The sequence below is a fragment of the Nothobranchius furzeri genome, chromosome 10, assembly GCF_043380555.1.
Source record: "Nothobranchius furzeri strain GRZ-AD chromosome 10, NfurGRZ-RIMD1, whole genome shotgun sequence".
Lineage (NCBI taxonomy): Eukaryota > Metazoa > Chordata > Actinopteri > Cyprinodontiformes > Nothobranchiidae > Nothobranchius > Nothobranchius furzeri.
The window spans coordinates 47785354-47804318 of NC_091750.1; the positions used below are offsets into that span (position 1 = coordinate 47785354).

Below are 18965 nucleotides of genomic sequence, written 5' to 3' on the forward strand. Positions count from 1 at the left end.
GGAGGCGCCCAGGAGGCATCCTGATCAGATGTCCGAGCCACCTCAACTGGCTCCTCTCGATGTGGAGGAGCAGCGGGTCTACTCCAAGCCCCTCCCAAATGACCGAGCTTCTCACCCTATCTCTAAGGGAGAGCCCAGCCACTCTTTGGAGAAAACTCATTTCGGCCGCTTGTGTCCACGATCTCGTTCTTTCAGTCACTACCCATGACCATAGGTGAGGGTAGGAACGTAGATCGACCGGTAAATCGAGAGCTTCGCCTTCTGACTCAGCTCTCTCTTCACCACGACAGACCGTTACAACGACCACATCACTGCAGATGCAGCACTATTCCGCCTATCGATCTCATGCTCCAGTTTTCCCTCACTCGTGAACAAGACCACGAGATACTTAAACTCCTCCACTTGGGACAGGATCTCATCCCTGACCCGGAGAAGACATTCTACCCTTTTCTGAATCAAGACCATGGTCTCAGATTTAGAGGAGCTGATTCTCATCCCAGCTGCTTCACACTCGGCTACTAACTGTTCCAGCTAAAGCTGAAGATCACATTCTGATGAAGCCAACAGGACCACATCATCTGCATAAAGCAGATCAAACTTGATTCAATTAAAAAATTTAAGACAGCGATCCTTTATTTTGAAGAACTTCTTACCACATCCGCTTCCTGTGATCTTTAGTCATTTCCCGCTAGGCCGAATTTAACATAGATATCATATATTAACTGTCCTAACGGAGTTAGTTCTCCTGCTGCAGACATGAATTTCAGAGTACGAGCTGCAACAAAAGAAGACTGCAAAGATGTTTCCAGGATGATCATGGTGAGTTGGCATTTGCGCTACAGCGGCTATTTTAGGTGCACACATGATACAGTAGCCTATTGCTACAGTGAGCAGATAAATATGTTTCTAAATTATTTACTTAAAGGTTGCGTGTTTTAAGCCATACTATTATTACATTAATTCACAGGAGCTCGCGGTTTATGAAAAAATGCCCGACCAAGTGAAGATTTCACATGAAGGTAATTCAGCTAAGCAGGGGTAAGGTGTGAAAGCAAGAATCTGATTCAATATATATAATTTTACATAGTGGAAAATTTCTAACTTTTTTCAAATGTTTCATCATTGTCCCAGTAGATGTCACTGTTCTGGGCAGTGGCGTCCAGCCCTGACCAGACCTAGAGCGGTGGTGCCCAATCCTGGTCCCAGAGGGCCGGCCTCCAGCAGGTTTTGTGGTTTTTCTGCTCCCAACACGCTTGATTCAGTGGTTGACACACCTGTGCAGCAGCTCATCAGGCTCTGCAGAAGCCTGTTAATCACCTGCTGATTGAAATCAGGTGTGTTGAAGCAGGGTTAAAGGTAAAATATGCTAGATACTAGCTCTCCAGGACCAGGATTGGGCGCCCTGACCTAGAGGGTCTATCCAGCATGGATTGCATTCATGATAATGTCCATTTTTTTTATCCAGAAGCAGGGATCAAATCATGGGGGGGCATTGGTGCGCTCCAGGCAGCTGCGTTCTGCGCACGGCACATTCTCAAAGTGGAGCAACCAAAAAACTATAATTAACACACGACCGTTCATGTCTATTTATGTCCTCTGGTATTCTGTCTTTTAATTGTGCCTGACGCACTCGCTCATCATGTGCTGCGATGATTTCAGCTCACTGACGCAGCATCGAAACGTGCGCTTTGCTTTGCGGTCAGAAGATCCCTTTGATCTGCTCAAAAGTAACTGATGAGGTAAAAATGTAAGACTCCAAGCAGCAGTTTTTCTGGAGAGTTTAGAGGAGATGAAGGAAGATGAGGGACAGAGGACAGGAAAATAGTTAAATAAAAACAAGAAAACAAAGAAAAAAGTTTGAAAAGGAAAATGTAAGTAGATTTATCTCCACTACACGTTTTTACCTGTATAAAACAATAAGTTACACACATGTAATATTTATACATCTGCTACAATTCAGACCATCGTCAAAACTGTCACACACCCAGGGCCGTTTCAAGGCATTTTGGGGGCCTAGGCCAAACAGAAATCCCCCCCCCCCCCAAGTTACACTTTGCACGTGACGTCACGCCACTCATGAGACCACCGCCTTCACCATGATGGACGGCAAAAAGACCGGTTATATCCATTGAAACTCAAGTGAAGGTAGTCAAAACAAGCCAGTTTGTAGCCTTTTATCACTTTTATTTAGTTGATTTTACAGTAAAATGGTTTTAGCTTGCTGCGTGGTTGGCTGCACTAAAGGATGTAAACTCAACTCGTTTAGTTTTTTTAATAACTTTGATGGAGACTGAGGACGGAGATGAACCACAGCGATCAATCAAGCGGACTAGCAGGCCTCAGATTTGCAGCGAGCATGTTTTTAACGGGTAAGATTAACATTAATTTATTTCACGAGGAAGACAGGGACAGGGGTAAATGTGATGTGTTTATACTAGTTATTGAACATCCTGATGGATGGGTATTTCACCACGGAGGTTGTGCGCCGTCCACTGTAGTGTAAAGCGAGATAATAATTAACAATATTAAAGCTCCGATGTATGATTACGTGTGATAAAATTACGTTATTTATTTATTTATATGAGCGTCGCCGTTCAGAGATCTTCTCATTCTGGTGTGAGAGCAGCAGCTGAACCCGGTAACCCCACCAGTAACAGAAGCTGGTAGAGATCCGGACTTTTTAACCATCAGCTTTGGTGTAAAGTGAAACGCTGTTTATAACATAAAGTTATAATTCCAGAGGGGTGAATTTAGGCAAAGTCAGCAACATGTTTACATCGGTGAACAGCTGCAGAGAGAATGTAAGCTAACGTTGGTAAGCTAGTTAACATACCGCTCTCTATGAGCCCCCGCTAGATGCGCTACTTCTTCTGATAACTGAACTGGGCATGAACTAGTTGAAGGAATGCTGGAGTTTTGCTTTGGTTTTGATCGCAAAACAATTTCAGGCTCTACTTTTCCCTTTGTTTAGTACTCGTGTCGCTCACTGTTTACATGCTTTTGCCGTCCAGCTTGGTGGACCCACGTGATTAGGTGACGTCGGTGCAAAGGGTCAATAACTGGGCTCCCCCACAAGCCTCTGTGTAATTCATACCCTGTCCAGGAGTATTAGGTATACATTGTTTATAAAAACACCTCAGACATTACGGACATGTTCTAATATTGTCAGATGAAAAACAAAATTGTCGAACATGCTGTCTCATCTGCTTCTTTTCTAAACTCACAAAAATATGCCAGTCACAAAACCGATGGAAAACCACTTTTTGTGAATTCTCTTAACGTTTCCATGGAGTCCGTGACAAACGTTCTTTTTCATTGATCCCATCGACTAATCTCACAGCTGAAACAACGCATTCTTAATAATCTGAAGCATTAACAGTGCTGTAAAACACAAGGTATAATCATTTCTTATTAATATTATGTTGTTGCAGCACTAAAGCAGCAGAAAAATTAGATTTTGCAATAAATATGCAAAACATTTACGTATGAATTGTTTTAGAGCCATTTCGTTGGCAGAATCTGATATGAATGTTAGCTACAAGCTAGGTGTTCTGACAGAACGCCGGGAAAAATGGGTCCCAATGTGGTTTGTGTGGCGTTGTCATGTAACAGTGATAATGAAAGGCAGGATGAAAATGTTCACCTTTTTCTGTACTTCATTTTGTTGCCCTGGAATTTCATGTTGTGCCATATTTAGGAAGAATGATGATATTCATCTTCATATGTGCCCATTTGGTAACTTTTCTTGTGTACGGTTAGAACTGCAACGAGACGGTTTCTGCCAGAATCCATTTTTCGAATGCCTCGTTGCTGAAATTCCTGAGGAGCTTAAATCTAAAGAAGGTAAACTGTTCATTAGGATCATCTTAATACAACTAAAACAAAATTTCCACAATATTTGTGTCTTTCTGAGGCTTCTCATTTTGAATACTTGTTTTTGTTTCTTGGCAGGATTCACAGTTGTTGGATACGCCCTGTACTTCTACACCTATAGCACGTGGAAGGGACGGTCACTTTATCTGGAGGACCTGTATGTGATGCCAGAATTCAGAGGTATAAATGTGTTAAAGACATCTTAATAACCTGCTGAACATTTTACTTTTATTTTTATGAATGCACAAATGTGTAAATATTCATGTTTTAGTGCTTACTTTCAGTTAGTGGTGCAACGGATCAAAAACTCGCGGTTCAGATTGGATCACGGATCAGATTATTTTACGAATCAGCAGAAAGAATAGAAACAGCAAACACAAATAGCTTTGCTTTCTCTTTATTTTTTTTAGAATCTCAGTTTGCAACTTGCTATAAAAATAAGAATTACAGAGAGGTCCGATTGCTGATTAAATGATAAAATGGCTTGCCATAAATATGCTCACGCTGCGTGTCCTGCTTTCACTTATTTCCTCACCTTTCTGAAGCATTGTTTGTTTTTCTTTACTCCTCTTTTACACATTTCCCCCAACAATATTTCAGGTCCCACCACGTTAAAGGTGCATTATGTTGAAATGAAGTAAAAATGACATCATTTGGTAAAATTTGGTTCCTGCAACCACTTTAAACAAATCTGGAGCTTTTTGCTGGTTTTCATCAAATTACAATTGTCGACGCTGCAATATTGGCTCACAGGAGACACATAGGGCTGCCACAAATGACTATTGTAATAGTCGACTAATCACCAGTTTTGTTGACGATTAGTCGACTAATCGTGCCATTCATAAAAGTTTAGCTTATTGCACCAGGATGCTCTAATATACCCATCATTAGCTTCTAGTTTGAAGTGTGATCAGCTATGTGCCATCTAGTAATAAAGACAAGATGATAGCTTACCAAACAACTTTTAATTAACTTTGTAACCTGTTAATACAAATGCCACAGTCAGATGGAGGTGTAGGCACCTAAAACCAAAAATAAATTGTGCACAACAATGACTTGTGTTCACTAGGGGCATGATGGCAAGGTTGAAGTGCTTCGTCTTCCAATCTTAACTCAGGAAATTCAATTCAAGTTTATTTATATAGCGCCAAATCACGACAAGAGTCGTCTCAAGGCACTTCACACAGTAAACATTCCAATGCAGTTCAGTTCATTAAGCCAATCAGTAAAAAGTTTCCTATATAAGGAACCCAGCAAATTGCATCAAGACACTGACAAGTGTCAGTGACTTTACAGCAATCATCATACTAAGCAAGCATTTGGCGACAGTGGAGAGGAAAACTCCCTTTTAACAGGAAGAAACATCCAGAGAATCCTGGCTCAGTATAAGCAGCCATCCTCCACGACTTACTGGGGATGGAGAAGACAAAGCAGACACACACACACACCAACACCAGCCCCCCCCCCCCCCCACCCCCCCCACCCCCACCCCACACACACACACATCCACGCACACAACATAAATACCAAGTACTGTTTCTATGGTTACATTGTGATTTCTTAGTAAATATTCTATTTGCTGAGAGATAAACTTTATTGTATTTATTCTAGTGAATCTATAATTAAAAGGGTAAACTAGTAGTAGCACATTCAATGTCAAAGAAAATAAAGTGTTATTATCAGGAGAGGGAGAAGGTTTAAGTGGTTAGCAACAGTGTTCAAGCCGATGGCCCCCTCCATGAGGCCACCACAGCTCAGCAGAACACCATTGTAATGGCAGGACACACCAAGGTACGCCTCTGTAGCACGGCTGGTCCACACGTCAGCAGTCAGGGGACCCTCGACAGCTCTGAGGGTCTGCTTTACCGTAAAGATAAAAGATATTAAAGTTAGTTTATTTACCAGATTAATAATTCAGTTACATCAAATCAAGTTGGTCACTGTAATGTAATAATTGTCCCAGGCAGTTTGCGCGCACCACCTCCCTCCGTCCTTACAGCGATCGGAGGTACGTGTGAGCGGTGCTGCACCATCAGACTGGAGGCACGTGCATGTGTGTTCATGACTGCAGTTTGTGTCATCATTGTATTTCATAGGAAAGCCAACATGCTCCCATACATGTGACTTAAACAATGCAGGTGGTTTTTCAAGCTCCTCTCCTCCTCAGCCATGACCGCCGCTGTGCTTTACTCGTTTGGATTGAACAGGAGGCGCCTCGACCCTTCACCTGACCAATCCGCGGATCATGCGTGTGCCGGACCGTAGAGAGAGATCGCGGATCAGTGATGATCCTTTGCACTCTTACTTTCAATTGACTGTCTTGTTTTTAATTTCCTCAGGAAATGGCATTGGCAAGGGCTTACTGTGCAAAGTTGCTGAGGTTTTGTATGTTTACGCATTTTGAAAGTGATCACAATATGTGAATCAGCTGTTTTCATGCTACTGACTCCACAATTAAACAGAGGATTGTTGTGTTTGCTCAGGTGGGAAGAAGCAAGCAGTGTGTGCGGCTGCAGCTGTCTGTGCTGAACTGGAACACTCCGTCTCGTGACTTTTATGCAGCTAAAGGAGGCCAGGACCTGACCGTTAGCGAAGGCTGGCACTTTGTTCGCTTTGACGGACAAAACCTGGACAATTTAGCCAATGATGCTCCTAAAATCTAGATGTTTCTTATAAAAACAGATAATATGCTGGTTGGTTTGAACCCCATAAAGGTCACTTGAAGTAACACACCGGGTTTGTTTCCTCCTTGTGTTCTCTTCCCCAGTGCACAGAATCTCATAATTTAATTAGATTTTTAGATTTTATTTTGACTGTATTTCGGGATGGGGACTTTTTAAAAACAAACCAACCCTGATCCAGCAATTCCCCTTTAAACAACATGGTGTTGCTGTTGTGCACTCAGACCAGAAGCTGAGCTTTAATCAAATCTGATACGATTTCTAGCCAATAGGTGGCGCCAACACAACCAGGCATTAGAAACCCTGAGTGTGTGAACTGAACTGGTTATTATTTTATTCCATAAATTAATCCATCAGTTCCAGAAAACTTTGTGAATCAGTTTAAAAACAGGAAGAGTCCCTAAGTGGTCCAGACACACACACACACACACACACACACACACACACACACACACACACACACACACACACACACACACACACACACAGTTCTTTGCTGATATCGTGGAAAAAAATTCTCATGATCCACACACTCTTTCTTCTTTAGTAAATTCGCTACTTGAGTTCTCTGATTGTAGTTCTTTGCCTCCCACAGTTGAAAATTTGTAATGACTTTCTTCACTTTTTTGTTTATAAGGTTACAGCTATTCGAGCTGCCATTACAAACTCACCACCTGACTCTCCTCCCAGAGCCGCCCCAGGCTACACTGGAAACATTTGATCCTGTATCATTATCGGACTTGGGAAAAACTGGTCGCTCAGCTTAAACCTTGTGATGTACTGTCCTCGAGAATTTATAAAGAACTCTTTCCAGTGATAGGCCCTTTACTTTTGGCAATCATAAATGGCAGTCTTACTTCTAGAATGGTTCCATCCTTGTTTAAGAAGGCTGTTATTCATCCTATGTTAAAAAAGCCGGGGCTGGATGTGACAACCTTAGCTAATTACAGGCCCATCTCAAAACTCCCTTTTCTTTCCAAACTGCTGGAGAAGGTCGTGTATTCACAATTGGTTGCCTTTATGAACACAAATGATTTATGGGAAACCTTTCAGTCAGAGTTCAGGGCAGGTCACAGCACTGAATCTGCTCTTTTAATGGTTTTTAATGACACGTTTTTAGCCTGTGACATGGATAACGATGTTGTCCTACTATTGCTGGACTTATCTGCAGCTTTTGATACAGTCGACCACAAAGTCCTTCTGGACCGACTACAGCATTGGGTGGAGATAACTGGGCAGGCCCTCCAATGGCTTCGCTCCTACCTTCATGACAGGACATTTAGTGTTCAGATGGGTGAGGTGACGTCAGCCTGCGTGAGACTTCACTGGGGTGTGCCACAGGGCTCTGTCCTTGGTCCTCTATTTGCAGTGTATTTGCTTCCTATTGGAGTCCTCCTTCATCAGCATAATGTGAAATTTCATTTTTTTGCTGATGACTGCCAGATCTATCTCCCTCTTCGAAGTGGGGAGGACAGATCTGTTTCTCCTTCATTGGACTGTTTGAAGGACATAAAATGTTGGATGGCTTCTAATTTTTTGCACCTAAATGAGAGCAAAACGGAAGTCATAATACTTAGTCCTGGCAGAAGAAATGGCTCAGGTGCTGATATTGACCTTGGCCCATTGACCCCCTATGAAAAGAAAATAGTCAGTAATTTGGGGATAAAAATTGACTCCTCACTTAATCTTGAAACTCACGTAAATACAGTGGTGAGGTCCTGTTTTTTTTTAACCTGAAACGACTATCCAGGATCAGGCCTCTGCTGTGGAGCTCATCTGGAGTCTGTGTTGCATGCTTTCGTCCTGTCCCGTCTGGACTACTGTAACGCTCTGTATGCTGGTCTGGCCCAGTGCATGGTTGCACGGCTCCAATTTGTACAGAACTCAGTGGCTATAGGTTCCTGACAGGTACTAGATGTCGAGAGCACATTACCCCAGTGCTGAATGCTCTGCACTGGCTCCCGGTGCAATACCGAGCTAAATTTAAGATCTTAACTATCGTTTATAAGGCCCTCCAGGGCAGTGCCCCCTCTTACATTACTGCACTTTTGCACAGGTATGCTCCATCTCGGTCTCTTCGCTCAGCCGAGCAGGGACGCCTGGTGGTCCCCCAGTCGAAATATCGATCAAGGGGTTATCGTGCATTTTCTGTTTTGGCTCCAACTCTGTGGAATGAATTGCCATTGAGCATTAGGCAGGCGCCGTCCCTTCAAGTCTTTAAGTCTCATCTAAAGACTCATTTTTATTTGATTGCTTTTCAACAGTAGGGTTCTTTGAATTGCCCTGACATTATGGTTTTTAATACGTCTTCTTTTTGATCAGGATGCTTGATCTTATTTTGTCCACCATTTGTTTTTAATTGATTAGTCTTATTCCATTATCTCTCTGTATTTGTAATATTGCTTGCTTGTTATTTTATGATTTTATGTTTTTATCTTGCTTTTAATGCCCAGGTACTGGGAATGTTTTTATGATGATGCTGTTCAGCACCTTGGGCTTCTGATAACGTTGTGGAAGGTGCTCTACAAATAAAATTGATTGATTGCTTGACTGATAATTTACTTTAGTGGACTTTTTACATTAAGGTTCCAGATTAATTATTGTCCAGTCCTATTTGCTTCTGCATAATTCAGTATGATAACGATCTCAAGGTCCCGGATAAATGCTTTAAAGACAACACAACTAGACTAGATTGGAGGCCTCGGGCTGCTTGGTGGCACAGTTTTAGCACTGCCGCCTCGCAGCACGAAGGTTGCAGGTTCGAAACTAGGCTGCTGCCTTTTTGCGTGGTGTTGCGTGTTCTCCCCAGGCATGTGTGGGTTTCCTCTGGGTACTCTGGTTTCCCCCACAGATCACAACAAGCCCTATAGGTGATAAATTGTGAGTCGCTTTGGATAAAAGTGTCTGCCAAATAAATAAACAATAAACATAAAATTAACAGAAAATCTTAAAGTCAAGGCACTGATGGTCATAATAAGCAGAAGCTGATTTCTTTGCACAGTTTTTGGAAGACCACTGATGTTTGTTTTGGAGGCATTAGTGTTCTGTCTGAGCTCAGTGTAGAAGCTGGTCCACAGCTGGGGCGGATTAGGCACCTGATGCTCTGCAGCCTCCTGCCACAGAGGAGTGACATAAACGGTGTGTTTGCTGGGTGGGTGGGGTCTTCAAGATGCAGGAGGCTCTTCTGCATCTTTCACTCTGGATGTGATAGTGGGCAGGTTTTATACCATCTTCCATCCAACATTCACAATGGTTTACAGAACTTTCTTATCCACTGCAAAGCAGTTGCCATACCACACAGATATGCAGAAGCACACAACATAATGAAGCAGATTTACTCCTTAAACATATTAAAGATCTTACATAAGAGTTTTATTCCTTTAAGCCTTGTCAGATTATTTGTCTTTCAGATGAAGAATGATGGGATTACTCTCATAAAGAGAAGAGCCTTTTGAGCATTTTTGATATCTTTGCACAACAAATGGAAGATTATTAATCCATGAATCTCAAAGCCATTGTTAGCCCCTTACAAACTAATCTGCATGTGGGTTTTTTTCTACGCTGCTTTGGGAGGAAGTCTCTTCTGAGGAAGTGCATAGTTTTGGGAAAAGATGCTGTTAATATTTTAAATGTACATTTAGTAAAATAAACTGCAGCAGCTATTCATTGGTTCATCTAAATCCACTTATATCATTCTTTAATTACATATTTCTGATGTTAAATCAGACACAACAGTATTACAGCCATGTCTACAATTCAAACAAATGAGCACATACTGAATAGTGACAGTGAGTCTGAAATAGACCTGAGTCAGACATTTTTGACATTTTCAGCTATTTGCTCACTCGTGTAGAACGCATTTTTTAACGAGAGTTCATATACTTTGAACAGTGTTTCTGTATAAAATTCAAACAGTGTATACCTTACTGGTTTTAGATAGATCTTTAAAACGTAGTTTTTAAGAAACAGATGCGTTAGCTTATCAGTTCTGACCAGATGAACAAACTAACAGCTAGTTTGAACAGGGCCAAGACCAAGGCAGATTTATGTTATGAAGTTCTTTGCTTAAAATCCTTCCTATTTAAAGTGATATCTGCAGTTTTACTCTTGACATTTCCAGTACCTTGTCAGAACGAGCTGTTTAAGGGTTCTGTCAACTTAAGACAAACAAGCTAGACCTGGCCCCACCCACCCATCCCCTGCTCAGGCTGCTATAAGCTGAGAAGCTCCAATATGCAAATGTCTCTGTTTGTGACGTAAAAAAAATGGGAATTTTTTTAGACTGCTTGTTTTAAGCTCATCATTCCTGAAACCAAACACTGACCTAAAATGGATGGATTTTTTTATGTTTGGATTGTTTATAGAGGCAACATGGCAGCACCAAATGATGCAAAATGTGAGTTTTGCACAATATGTCCTCTTTAAAATAACATGGTCAGACATGGTCAGAGCAGTACTGACCTACACAAAATAGTTAGTCTCACAACCTCCCTAGAAGGATTGGAATTGATATTAACAAATCAAGTCATTCATTAGATTAAATAAACAGGGGAAAAAACGCATGTTTACATGAGGAATCTATACACATTAACATTATATGATCAGCTAAACATCTGTTCAATTTGAAAATGTGCATAATCCAACGTACATTATCTCATAGAAAATATACATATGTAAGTATTTCTTAGTAAATAAAAGATGTTGCGAATCATTTGTAGAGTCACAAACCTTTCCTTGGACTTCTCAGACGTAAGCGTTTCTTCCATAGTTGCTGGGAGTTTGAGACGTTGCTACTGTTGACCGCACCTGTCCTCTGGAGGGTGGGTGGTACGGATAAGGGCTAAAACAAAAACATTATTTCAGACTTGAAAACTTACTCTGTTTTTATAAAGAACAGAAACATTTGTAAACTGCTTCTCACGTTTTTTCACCAGGGCTGTTGGATATGCAGGCACATAACAGACACGAGCCTCCACAGAGTGCAAGGACAGCAGAAGACCAGCCGATGTAGAGGCCCTGTCCAATCTCATACCTGCAATACATTCATCTTATTTCTTTATCCCATGGCGAAGAATGCCTAACAATTGTTGTATAATGTTTTTTAACAACTGATAACTTTTAATGTGAACTCACTTTATTCCTGCATAAAATTGGTCAAAGAACTGCTGGGTGATGTTGGCTGCATACCAAGACACGGCAATCATGGTGCAGAGCCCTTCGAACACAAAGACGTTAAATATAGTTTAATTTACAAGCTTTACAAATAAGTTAAAGATAACAGTTTCAGGTAAAATGTTTAAAGGTTTGATGCAGACATTTGCAGTCTTGTGCAATCATCTTTATACTAGCATTGCCATTGTGCAACTAAATAATGCTTTAGTAGAAGCAGAGAAAACTCCAAATAAGCTCATGTACAGCACGGAGCAAATGGGATTACAAATGAGTTTTTGAAAAAGTTGATCAAGAGATTCTCATTTACTCAAATTTATGTAGAAATGGTATTCTTAGTCGTAGAAAATATGCATCAATCGTATATCACATGAAATCCCTTTTCCCTCATTAAATGATTCATAAAACAGCAACAACATATCTTTACCACTAATAACTTTAAACTACAAATATTTTCTTTCTTCCTTCAAATTTGTTAAAGGATAGGTTCAACCATTTAATCAATACATTTGTGGTCTCTAGTAGGAATGAATGCCTTAAGTCGGGGGTCGGCAACCCGCGGCTCTGGAGCCGCATGCGGCTCTTCCATCCATCTGATGCGGCTCTCTGTGCTTGTAAAATAATGAATGGATATTTAAATAAAATGCTTTATATTTTACTGCATTAATTTTACATCTGTATGCCAATTCTAAATGTAAAGATTGTCTGCGTAAACCTGAACAGGCCCAACCCGGTCTTACTGTGAGACCGGGTTGACGTGTCATGCTTGTGCGTAATCATATGCGCTTTATGAGCTGAAGAGGATGTGAGATTCTGGGATTTTCCTCAGATGGCTCCTGGAGGTGTCGCCACATTGGAGACAGGAACAAGCACTATTCAGCCAAAGTTTCATAATCAGAGAACATTTTCTAAGTGACAAGTCTCGCTTCAGTCGGAGGAATCTTCCTGCATGCGCTCTGGTTCTGCGACGCGCTCCAAGCCCCTCTCCACATCTTCAGCTCGCTGTGCACTGTACGTACACGCTGACAGCGAGCTGCGCTGAGCAGTGTCCAGCTCAGATGTTCAGATGGGAATCTTTTCTTGAGTGATTTAGCTACATCTGCGATGTGCGTAACGAATAAAATGTCAGTTTTTCTGCATGCTTCAGGGTAATTCTTTCTATTCTTTCTCTGTCAAAATAAGTGGTCAAATACGGGAACTATCCGGTCAACACAAGCCCTGCTTTTAACGGTTCTGTTTCTTGTGAAAATTGTTGCAAAGAGATATAATTTAACTTGATTAACACCAGAGCCATATCTCCGTCACTGTAAATGAGGGAAAAACAAATAGATCGGATCCTTTTCTGACCTTCCCCACCTACAAAGTTTAACTGGTATACTGGTGCGCCATTTCCAGGAACTAGCATTGACCCACATCACAGCTGAGCTTCAGATGGCAGGTTTTGGAGTTTTATTTCCTGATATTTGGACATTATTGGACGGGTTTGCGACTCTACCACTGACTTGCAATGTTGATGTTTTATCTCCACAAATAACACAAGCCTGGAGGAGCTTCTGCTGTGTGGTGAAGTTTCTGACGCTAACAGTTAGCTTATAATAGTTGGGACATTCTCAGCTGTTTCCCAGACACTAAACCAAAAACAGCCTTCCCCGTCGTGAGTCAAGATGGGTGAGTCAGTGAATGTTAAATGACGGTGTGACGTAGATCTGTCAGGATTTTCTAATCCCAGAACTTCACCGTCTATTTTCTATCAGAAGCTAAAGCAGGAGATAGGTGTAGGAGACTATTTTCATGTTCAGCCTGCACGAATAACTCAGATTGACTGATTATAATCAGAAAAAATAATTTAGGAAAAAGGGTTTTCAGTGTTTCACAACTCTAACTTTAAACCCCTAACAACCTTAAACAACAAATATGTTCTTTTACCCCTCAGAGTTATTAATAAAAAAACTAGTTTAGCTTCTAACATGTTTCAATGTTCCTTCGCTGAACTCTGGGAAATGAAGTTTGTGTCCTTAAAAATTTAAATTAATTTTAATTTTTAATTTTTTAAATAAATTTTTTAACCTTAAAAAAACCTGTCCTTTTAACAGGTTTTTAAAAAATCAAATAAAGAGGCTCATTTGCTGTTTAAATTTATCGCTGTTTGTCTCTTCACATGGATGACATTTTTAAGAGGTCAAGTTCTGCATTAAAATAGGAAGCAATATAATCCCTATTTCACAAGCTGGCACAGTCTACCGAGACACTAAAATGTCTCTTTTATGGTTTAGTCAAAATACAACCGAATCACAGTAATAAAGCTGTCTCACATCATGTGTTGATCTGAAAAATTTGACACCACAAGTCACCGAAATCGCTGTCAGTTTACTGTCTCTTCCTTTTTCAAGGATTAATTTATCTATTTATGTTAAATCTGTTAGTCGTGCTTTCAAGGACCTAAAATAATTTCCTGTGAAGTGGACAATTTCAAGTGAGGTCAGATGATTCAGATAATCTGACATAAATAGCGTGCTGAACACTTTGAAGTTTGGACTTTGAGTTCAGTGAAGGCAGCGTGATCAGGAAGGACTTTAAAAAGTAACAAGGGCATGTTCTGCTGCTGAGATTAAAACATAAGAGCAGAAGACACACATTAACTGACATGCTTGTGTTTCTAACTTGTTACTAGTTAACAAACTAAGGCACAAAACATGTGCAATTTTAAGTAGTAAATCCATCAAGTACAGTTACAACTTTAGTCCATTCATTTCTAGTATCCATAAGCCTATTACAGCACATTAGTACAGTTTTAAACCTTTAGGGGAGTTTTGCCCAACACTCTTAGTAAAATTTCTACTGGTTCTGTACACTGTTGTCATGATACAGTTTATATGAATGTTTTTAGTACAGTTTGTCAGTGTTCTGTTACAGTTTTAAATGCATTTATGTTACAGAGAAATGATTTTTATTTCTCTTTAAGAATTGTCTCGGATGTTTACCTTGAAGTATAAAGAACACTCCTCCGATTGCTGCTATCCTCCCCTTAAGAACGTAGTTTTCGCCTCCTATTTTGGAACACTGCATTCCTATGAGAGTACCCACAATGCCAAATGTCCCAAGCACAATGGAGGCAATCATCAGTCCTCGGGTGGCTTGAATGTACCCTGTGTGCAAACATTACACGATAAAGTACATTAATATAATGATAGCACTGAAATGATACAAGCTTTCACTAGTCAATGATTTGGACATACACAACCACTGGTGGAACAAGGTGTGTCTGACATGTTTCAAATAATCAAAACTTAATTTATACAGCACCTTCCACAACCCCAGTTGGGCGCCCAAGGCGCTAGAACAATCAGGAACACATACGATCATAAAAAGAGAAGTTAAAACACCATAATTAAAACATAGGGCTAAAAGTTAGAAGTAAAACAGTAAGTCAAAAACTAATTAAAAAGAAAAAAACAGACAAACATAACTTCAAGTATGTTCTGGAAACGCTAAGCGGAAAAAATGAGTTTTCAATCGACTCTTGAAGAGCGGCAAAGAGGTAGACTGCCTAATTTCATATGGTAACTGGTTCCACAGTGATGGAGCAAGAACCGAGAAAGCTCGATCCCCACGAGTTCGACACTTAGAGCGAGGGACACAAAGGAGGCTCTGATGGCTCTGATCAGAAGAGCACAGAGGGCCAGTATGTCTTCAGGAGCGCCGCTAGGTAGCGGGGGAGGGGGAGGGGGGCATCCCTGAAAGAAGTTAAAAACAAAAACAATCATTTAAAATACGCCCAATAAAAGATCGGAAGCCAGTGAAGGGAGGCCAGCACAGGAGTGATATGATCCCACTTACAGACTTACAGACATGTTGATATGTTTGGCTCAGGGCAACATTTGTTGTAATTTTCCTCACCTCTCCAGATCTTCTAGAATTGTTTTTGTCTTAAATAAAGTTAGTCTCCTGAAGTCGCTCATAGGAGTAATGACCTTTTGTCCAACAGTCAAATAACTTGAGTTGAAAAATGTTGCGTTAATAATAAACCATAGCTTACAGAAAAGTGTCATTATCACAAAAATGAACCTAATCTTTGATATCATTGTAAATGTTGAAGTGGTGAAATATTTCACTCCGGTGAAAGAAATGTCTCCCAAAAGGTTTTGATATTTATGTCTGAATTTGCTTGTATTCAAATAAAAATGTCGTAAAACAAAGCCTGCGAGTTTCCGCAAGGCTGGTTGCATAGACATTGCCTAAATCATTTTTATGTGTTTATTGCTTTTCAATTATTGACTTTTTCCTCCCGGATTTTATAGCCGTGTTTACCAACTTATCTGTCTGCTTACACTGACAAATCTTTTGAACACTAATTTACTTCTGTGTTACATTTGCATAATTTGATTGATTGCACCATCACCAAGCCAACTTTTACTTGAGTGAGTCAGTAGTATTCAGGCTTACCATCCAAGTACATCAGAATAAACTCTTTTGTAACGTACCACTCAGTGCAATTAGAGAAGGGAAATCCCGGCAGGTGTGAACTCCAGTAGACTCAGTAGCACAGGACATCCATAGGTTTTCGTAGACGGTTGAAATGGTAATAATGTTACCGTCCATCGTAGACTCCTTCCAGTATCGATGTGGAAGGGCAAAACCAACCATAATCCAGCTCAAAAAGCCCATAAAGCCTGCCAGCGCTTCCACTACTGGGTCCATTGTTTTCTTGTTTATTTGTATTTAACTTGTTTGAAATCATCGACACAAATTAAAGTCAGATAAGCTATTTTCAAACTAAACAAAAAGATTTGCCTGCCACAAATCCACAGACTTGGTGCTACTAAAGTGCTACGGAAAGCTACAAATGAATGATTAATTCTTATAATCTTCCTTATACTTCTGTCCTCTATTAAAACCTATGAATGGCTACATTTTTACCACACCTAGAACAACAAAGAGGTGAAGTCTTTTAAACCCGATCACAGACTAAACCAAGCTCTGTCAGGTGCTATTAAACAATTATTAATGAAATCCCAAGAATGTTCAGACACGGTGATCATGGGGACATTTGAAGTGAGTCGGGGTGAGTGCTGGTCATCTGGTGCTGACCTTGAGGTGACCTGCTTGGGGCACCAACACATTAGGGTGTTTGCCCATCTAATGAATGACATAAGTGTGTTGGAAAGAGCCCATTATGCGTTTTCAGCACAGAGCAGAGGTGCAAGGAGACACATTTTACTCTCTTCCAACAGGTTATTAACTTAAACACACGGGATGTAAAGGGGCTTGTATGTCTGTGCTGATCAGATCTATAAAAATAAGTGAGGACTATTTAATCACATTCAGTTTTCAGGATTGTTTTATCATAATGGATCTGAAAACAAGAGTAAGGAACATCCTGATGTGTTTAAGGCAGATTATATGCCTTTAAAAATGTTTAAGATGTTTCATATTAGAGAAACTGTACTGGTGAAATTTATAATCGTGTTTTCATCACTCCCATAGATTATATACGTCTAGTTTTCAGTTACTATAATTGTATTGTTTGCTGGTTTTGTTAAATAGTATTTATCCGGCCTTGTAGTTTATATTAATGTGAATATTCAAAGAAAATTGTTATTTTTCAAGCCTGCATCCTAATAATCCTGGAGGACATTTCAAGTACACACACAACACAGAGTTTAAACCATTCTGAAGCAAACACACAACCCTACAGTATAAGTGTGTATTGTCTTCTGAATCCTTAGAATAAACAATAACTAAATGCCAATAACAGAAGAAAAGAACAATGTTTATAATAAATTGAATTAATTTAATTATTGCATTTTTTTCCTTAGAAAGTGGTTTAATGTACATTACATAGGCGCCTGCAATGTAATTTCTTTTGTACTTATAAAGAACAAAGTTAGTTTATGTTTTTACTCACCTGGGAGAGCCAGAAGTGATGGAAAATCCCGACAGTTAAAGACTCCCGTGGAATCACTCGCACAAGACATCCAGAGATTCTCGTAGATTGTTGAAGTTGTGATGGCGCTCCCATCGTTGGTGGATTCTTTCCAGTACTGATCCTCTAGTGATACAAAAACCAGTATCCATCCTACAAAACCCAGAAAAAGTGCTATAATCTCAGTAATTCCTTTCATCTTGTAAAAGAAATAAATCTTATTAATAATTAGGAGTAGTTGCTACTGCCCCAGCAAGGAGCTCTGTTATCTACATCTGTGTCTGATATACATTTTGGGAGTGTGAGAACTTGCGCAGGACTTTTTTTTTCCTCCTGCAGTCAAACCTGGAAATTTGAACATTGATTTGTTGGCTGTTGCTGGATTTTAAGCATGCTCTTCCCGCCCAAAATTGATGACTTTTCACGTCCTCTGAGATGTTTCCATAGAAGTAAGTACAAAATAAACAGTATTTATTCCTCTGCTGTTAGTAGAGGGTTAGAATGTCTCACCTACGGTTTCAAAAAAACTACTTTTGTCAGGAATTAGAAATAATTTTTCAAAACATCGCACACGAACCGTTGTGGTTTTATAGAACATTTGTGGTGCTACGTAATAAATGAAGTTAGATTACAGTAAAGATCGCCTGATGAGACTTTGTTATATTAATTAATTTATTGTAATTTAAGTTGTCAATAAATGTTTGATCTTTTTGTGGATTTAATAGGTAGCTCATATTTAAGGGAGGTTATTTCACGATCCATAAAGCAGATACTTAACAGGGAAATGCTGAACGCAAGAGAAAGCAAACACACTATTAGTAATTTATTGAAGTCTGAAAGAAGTTTTGTTTTTTTAGCGCTGGTTAACCATTAATAAAATAGCAAAGGTACAATCAGTGCGATGGATCTCATTCTCTGTGTACATACGTCTGTATTTGAGCGCTCAGATTTAACAGCGATGTCTTGTATGTTCCTGTGACGAACTGCTGACCTGTCCAGGTTGTCCCCGACCTCTCGCCCAGTGACCGCTGGAGTTAGAGCTCCCCACAACTCTATTGAGAATAAGCAGTACAGATAATCAGTGTGTGGGAGTAAATGAGTCTTGTGTCATTGTTGGGATAGCTGTAGAAGCTGGCCAAAGTCCAGGCTCTTCTGAAATGTTCCACGTATTATAGAAAAAGTTTTAATCTGAGAGAATATTCGTGATGTAACGGTTGACAATTTTGAGTAGTTTGCCAGACATTGAGGATTCTTTATTCTCAGACAAGACTTTGTTCCATTTGAAAAGTATTATTTATTGTCTGTATCTTATCACATGT

At 40.1% G+C, this 18965-nt stretch overlaps 2 protein-coding genes across 4 annotated transcripts; one reads left to right on the forward strand and one right to left on the reverse strand.

Annotated features, from left to right (window-relative positions):
- Positions 1-641: 641 nt before the first annotated feature.
- sat2b (spermidine/spermine N1-acetyltransferase family member 2b) lies at positions 642-9115 on the forward strand. Its single transcript, XM_015960908.3, has 6 exons — positions 642-819; positions 968-1019; positions 3760-3843; positions 3952-4053; positions 6213-6253; positions 6357-9115. The coding sequence occupies exons 1-6, from the start codon at positions 757-759 to the stop codon at positions 6534-6536; spliced, it is 522 nt and encodes a 173-aa protein (XP_015816394.1). The 5' UTR covers positions 642-756; the 3' UTR covers positions 6537-9115.
- On the reverse strand, positions 5368-18555 carry LOC107386485 (claudin-15). 3 transcript variants are annotated; one of them, XM_054730578.2, is made up of 6 exons: positions 17629-18555; positions 14705-14869; positions 11688-11769; positions 11476-11586; positions 11283-11394; positions 5368-5730 (listed from the first exon to the last, which is right to left on the reverse strand). In XM_054730578.2, the coding sequence occupies exons 1-5, from the start codon at positions 17843-17845 to the stop codon at positions 11298-11300; spliced, it is 672 nt and encodes a 223-aa protein (XP_054586553.1). In that variant the 5' UTR covers positions 17846-18555; the 3' UTR covers positions 5368-5730; positions 11283-11297. The 3 variants fall into 3 exon arrangements, with proteins under 3 accessions (XP_054586553.1, XP_015816392.1, XP_015816393.1); XM_015960906.3 differs by having other exon boundaries at positions 5368-5733; positions 17629-18554; XM_015960907.3 differs by lacking the exon at positions 17629-18555 and adding an exon at positions 16205-17613 and having other exon boundaries at positions 5368-5733.
- Positions 18556-18965: the final 410 nt, after the last annotated feature.

What these genes read in the sequence shown, in the direction of transcription:
- LOC107386485 (XM_054730578.2), bottom strand. Translation starts at nt 17,845, where the DNA reads ATGAAAGGAATTACTGAGATTATAGCACTTTTTCTGGGTTTTGTAGGA. An exon ending in AGTGTTCTTTATACTTCAAG is followed by an intron (nt 11,770 to 14,704) that starts GTAAACATCCGA and finishes TTGTGTTCGAAG; the next exon opens with GGCTCTGCACCATGATTGCC. An exon ending in AACAGCCCTGGTGAAAAAAC is followed by an intron (nt 11,395 to 11,475) that starts GTGAGAAGCAGT and finishes TTTTTGTTTTAG; the next exon opens with CCCTTATCCGTACCACCCAC.
- sat2b (XM_015960908.3), top strand. Translation starts at nt 757, where the DNA reads ATGAATTTCAGAGTACGAGCTGCAACAAAAGAAGACTGCAAAGATGTT. An exon ending in GGAGCTTAAATCTAAAGAAG is followed by an intron (nt 3,844 to 3,951) that starts GTAAACTGTTCA and finishes GTTTCTTGGCAG; the next exon opens with GATTCACAGTTGTTGGATAC. An exon ending in TACTGTGCAAAGTTGCTGAG is followed by an intron (nt 6,254 to 6,356) that starts GTTTTGTATGTT and finishes GTGTTTGCTCAG; the next exon opens with GTGGGAAGAAGCAAGCAGTG.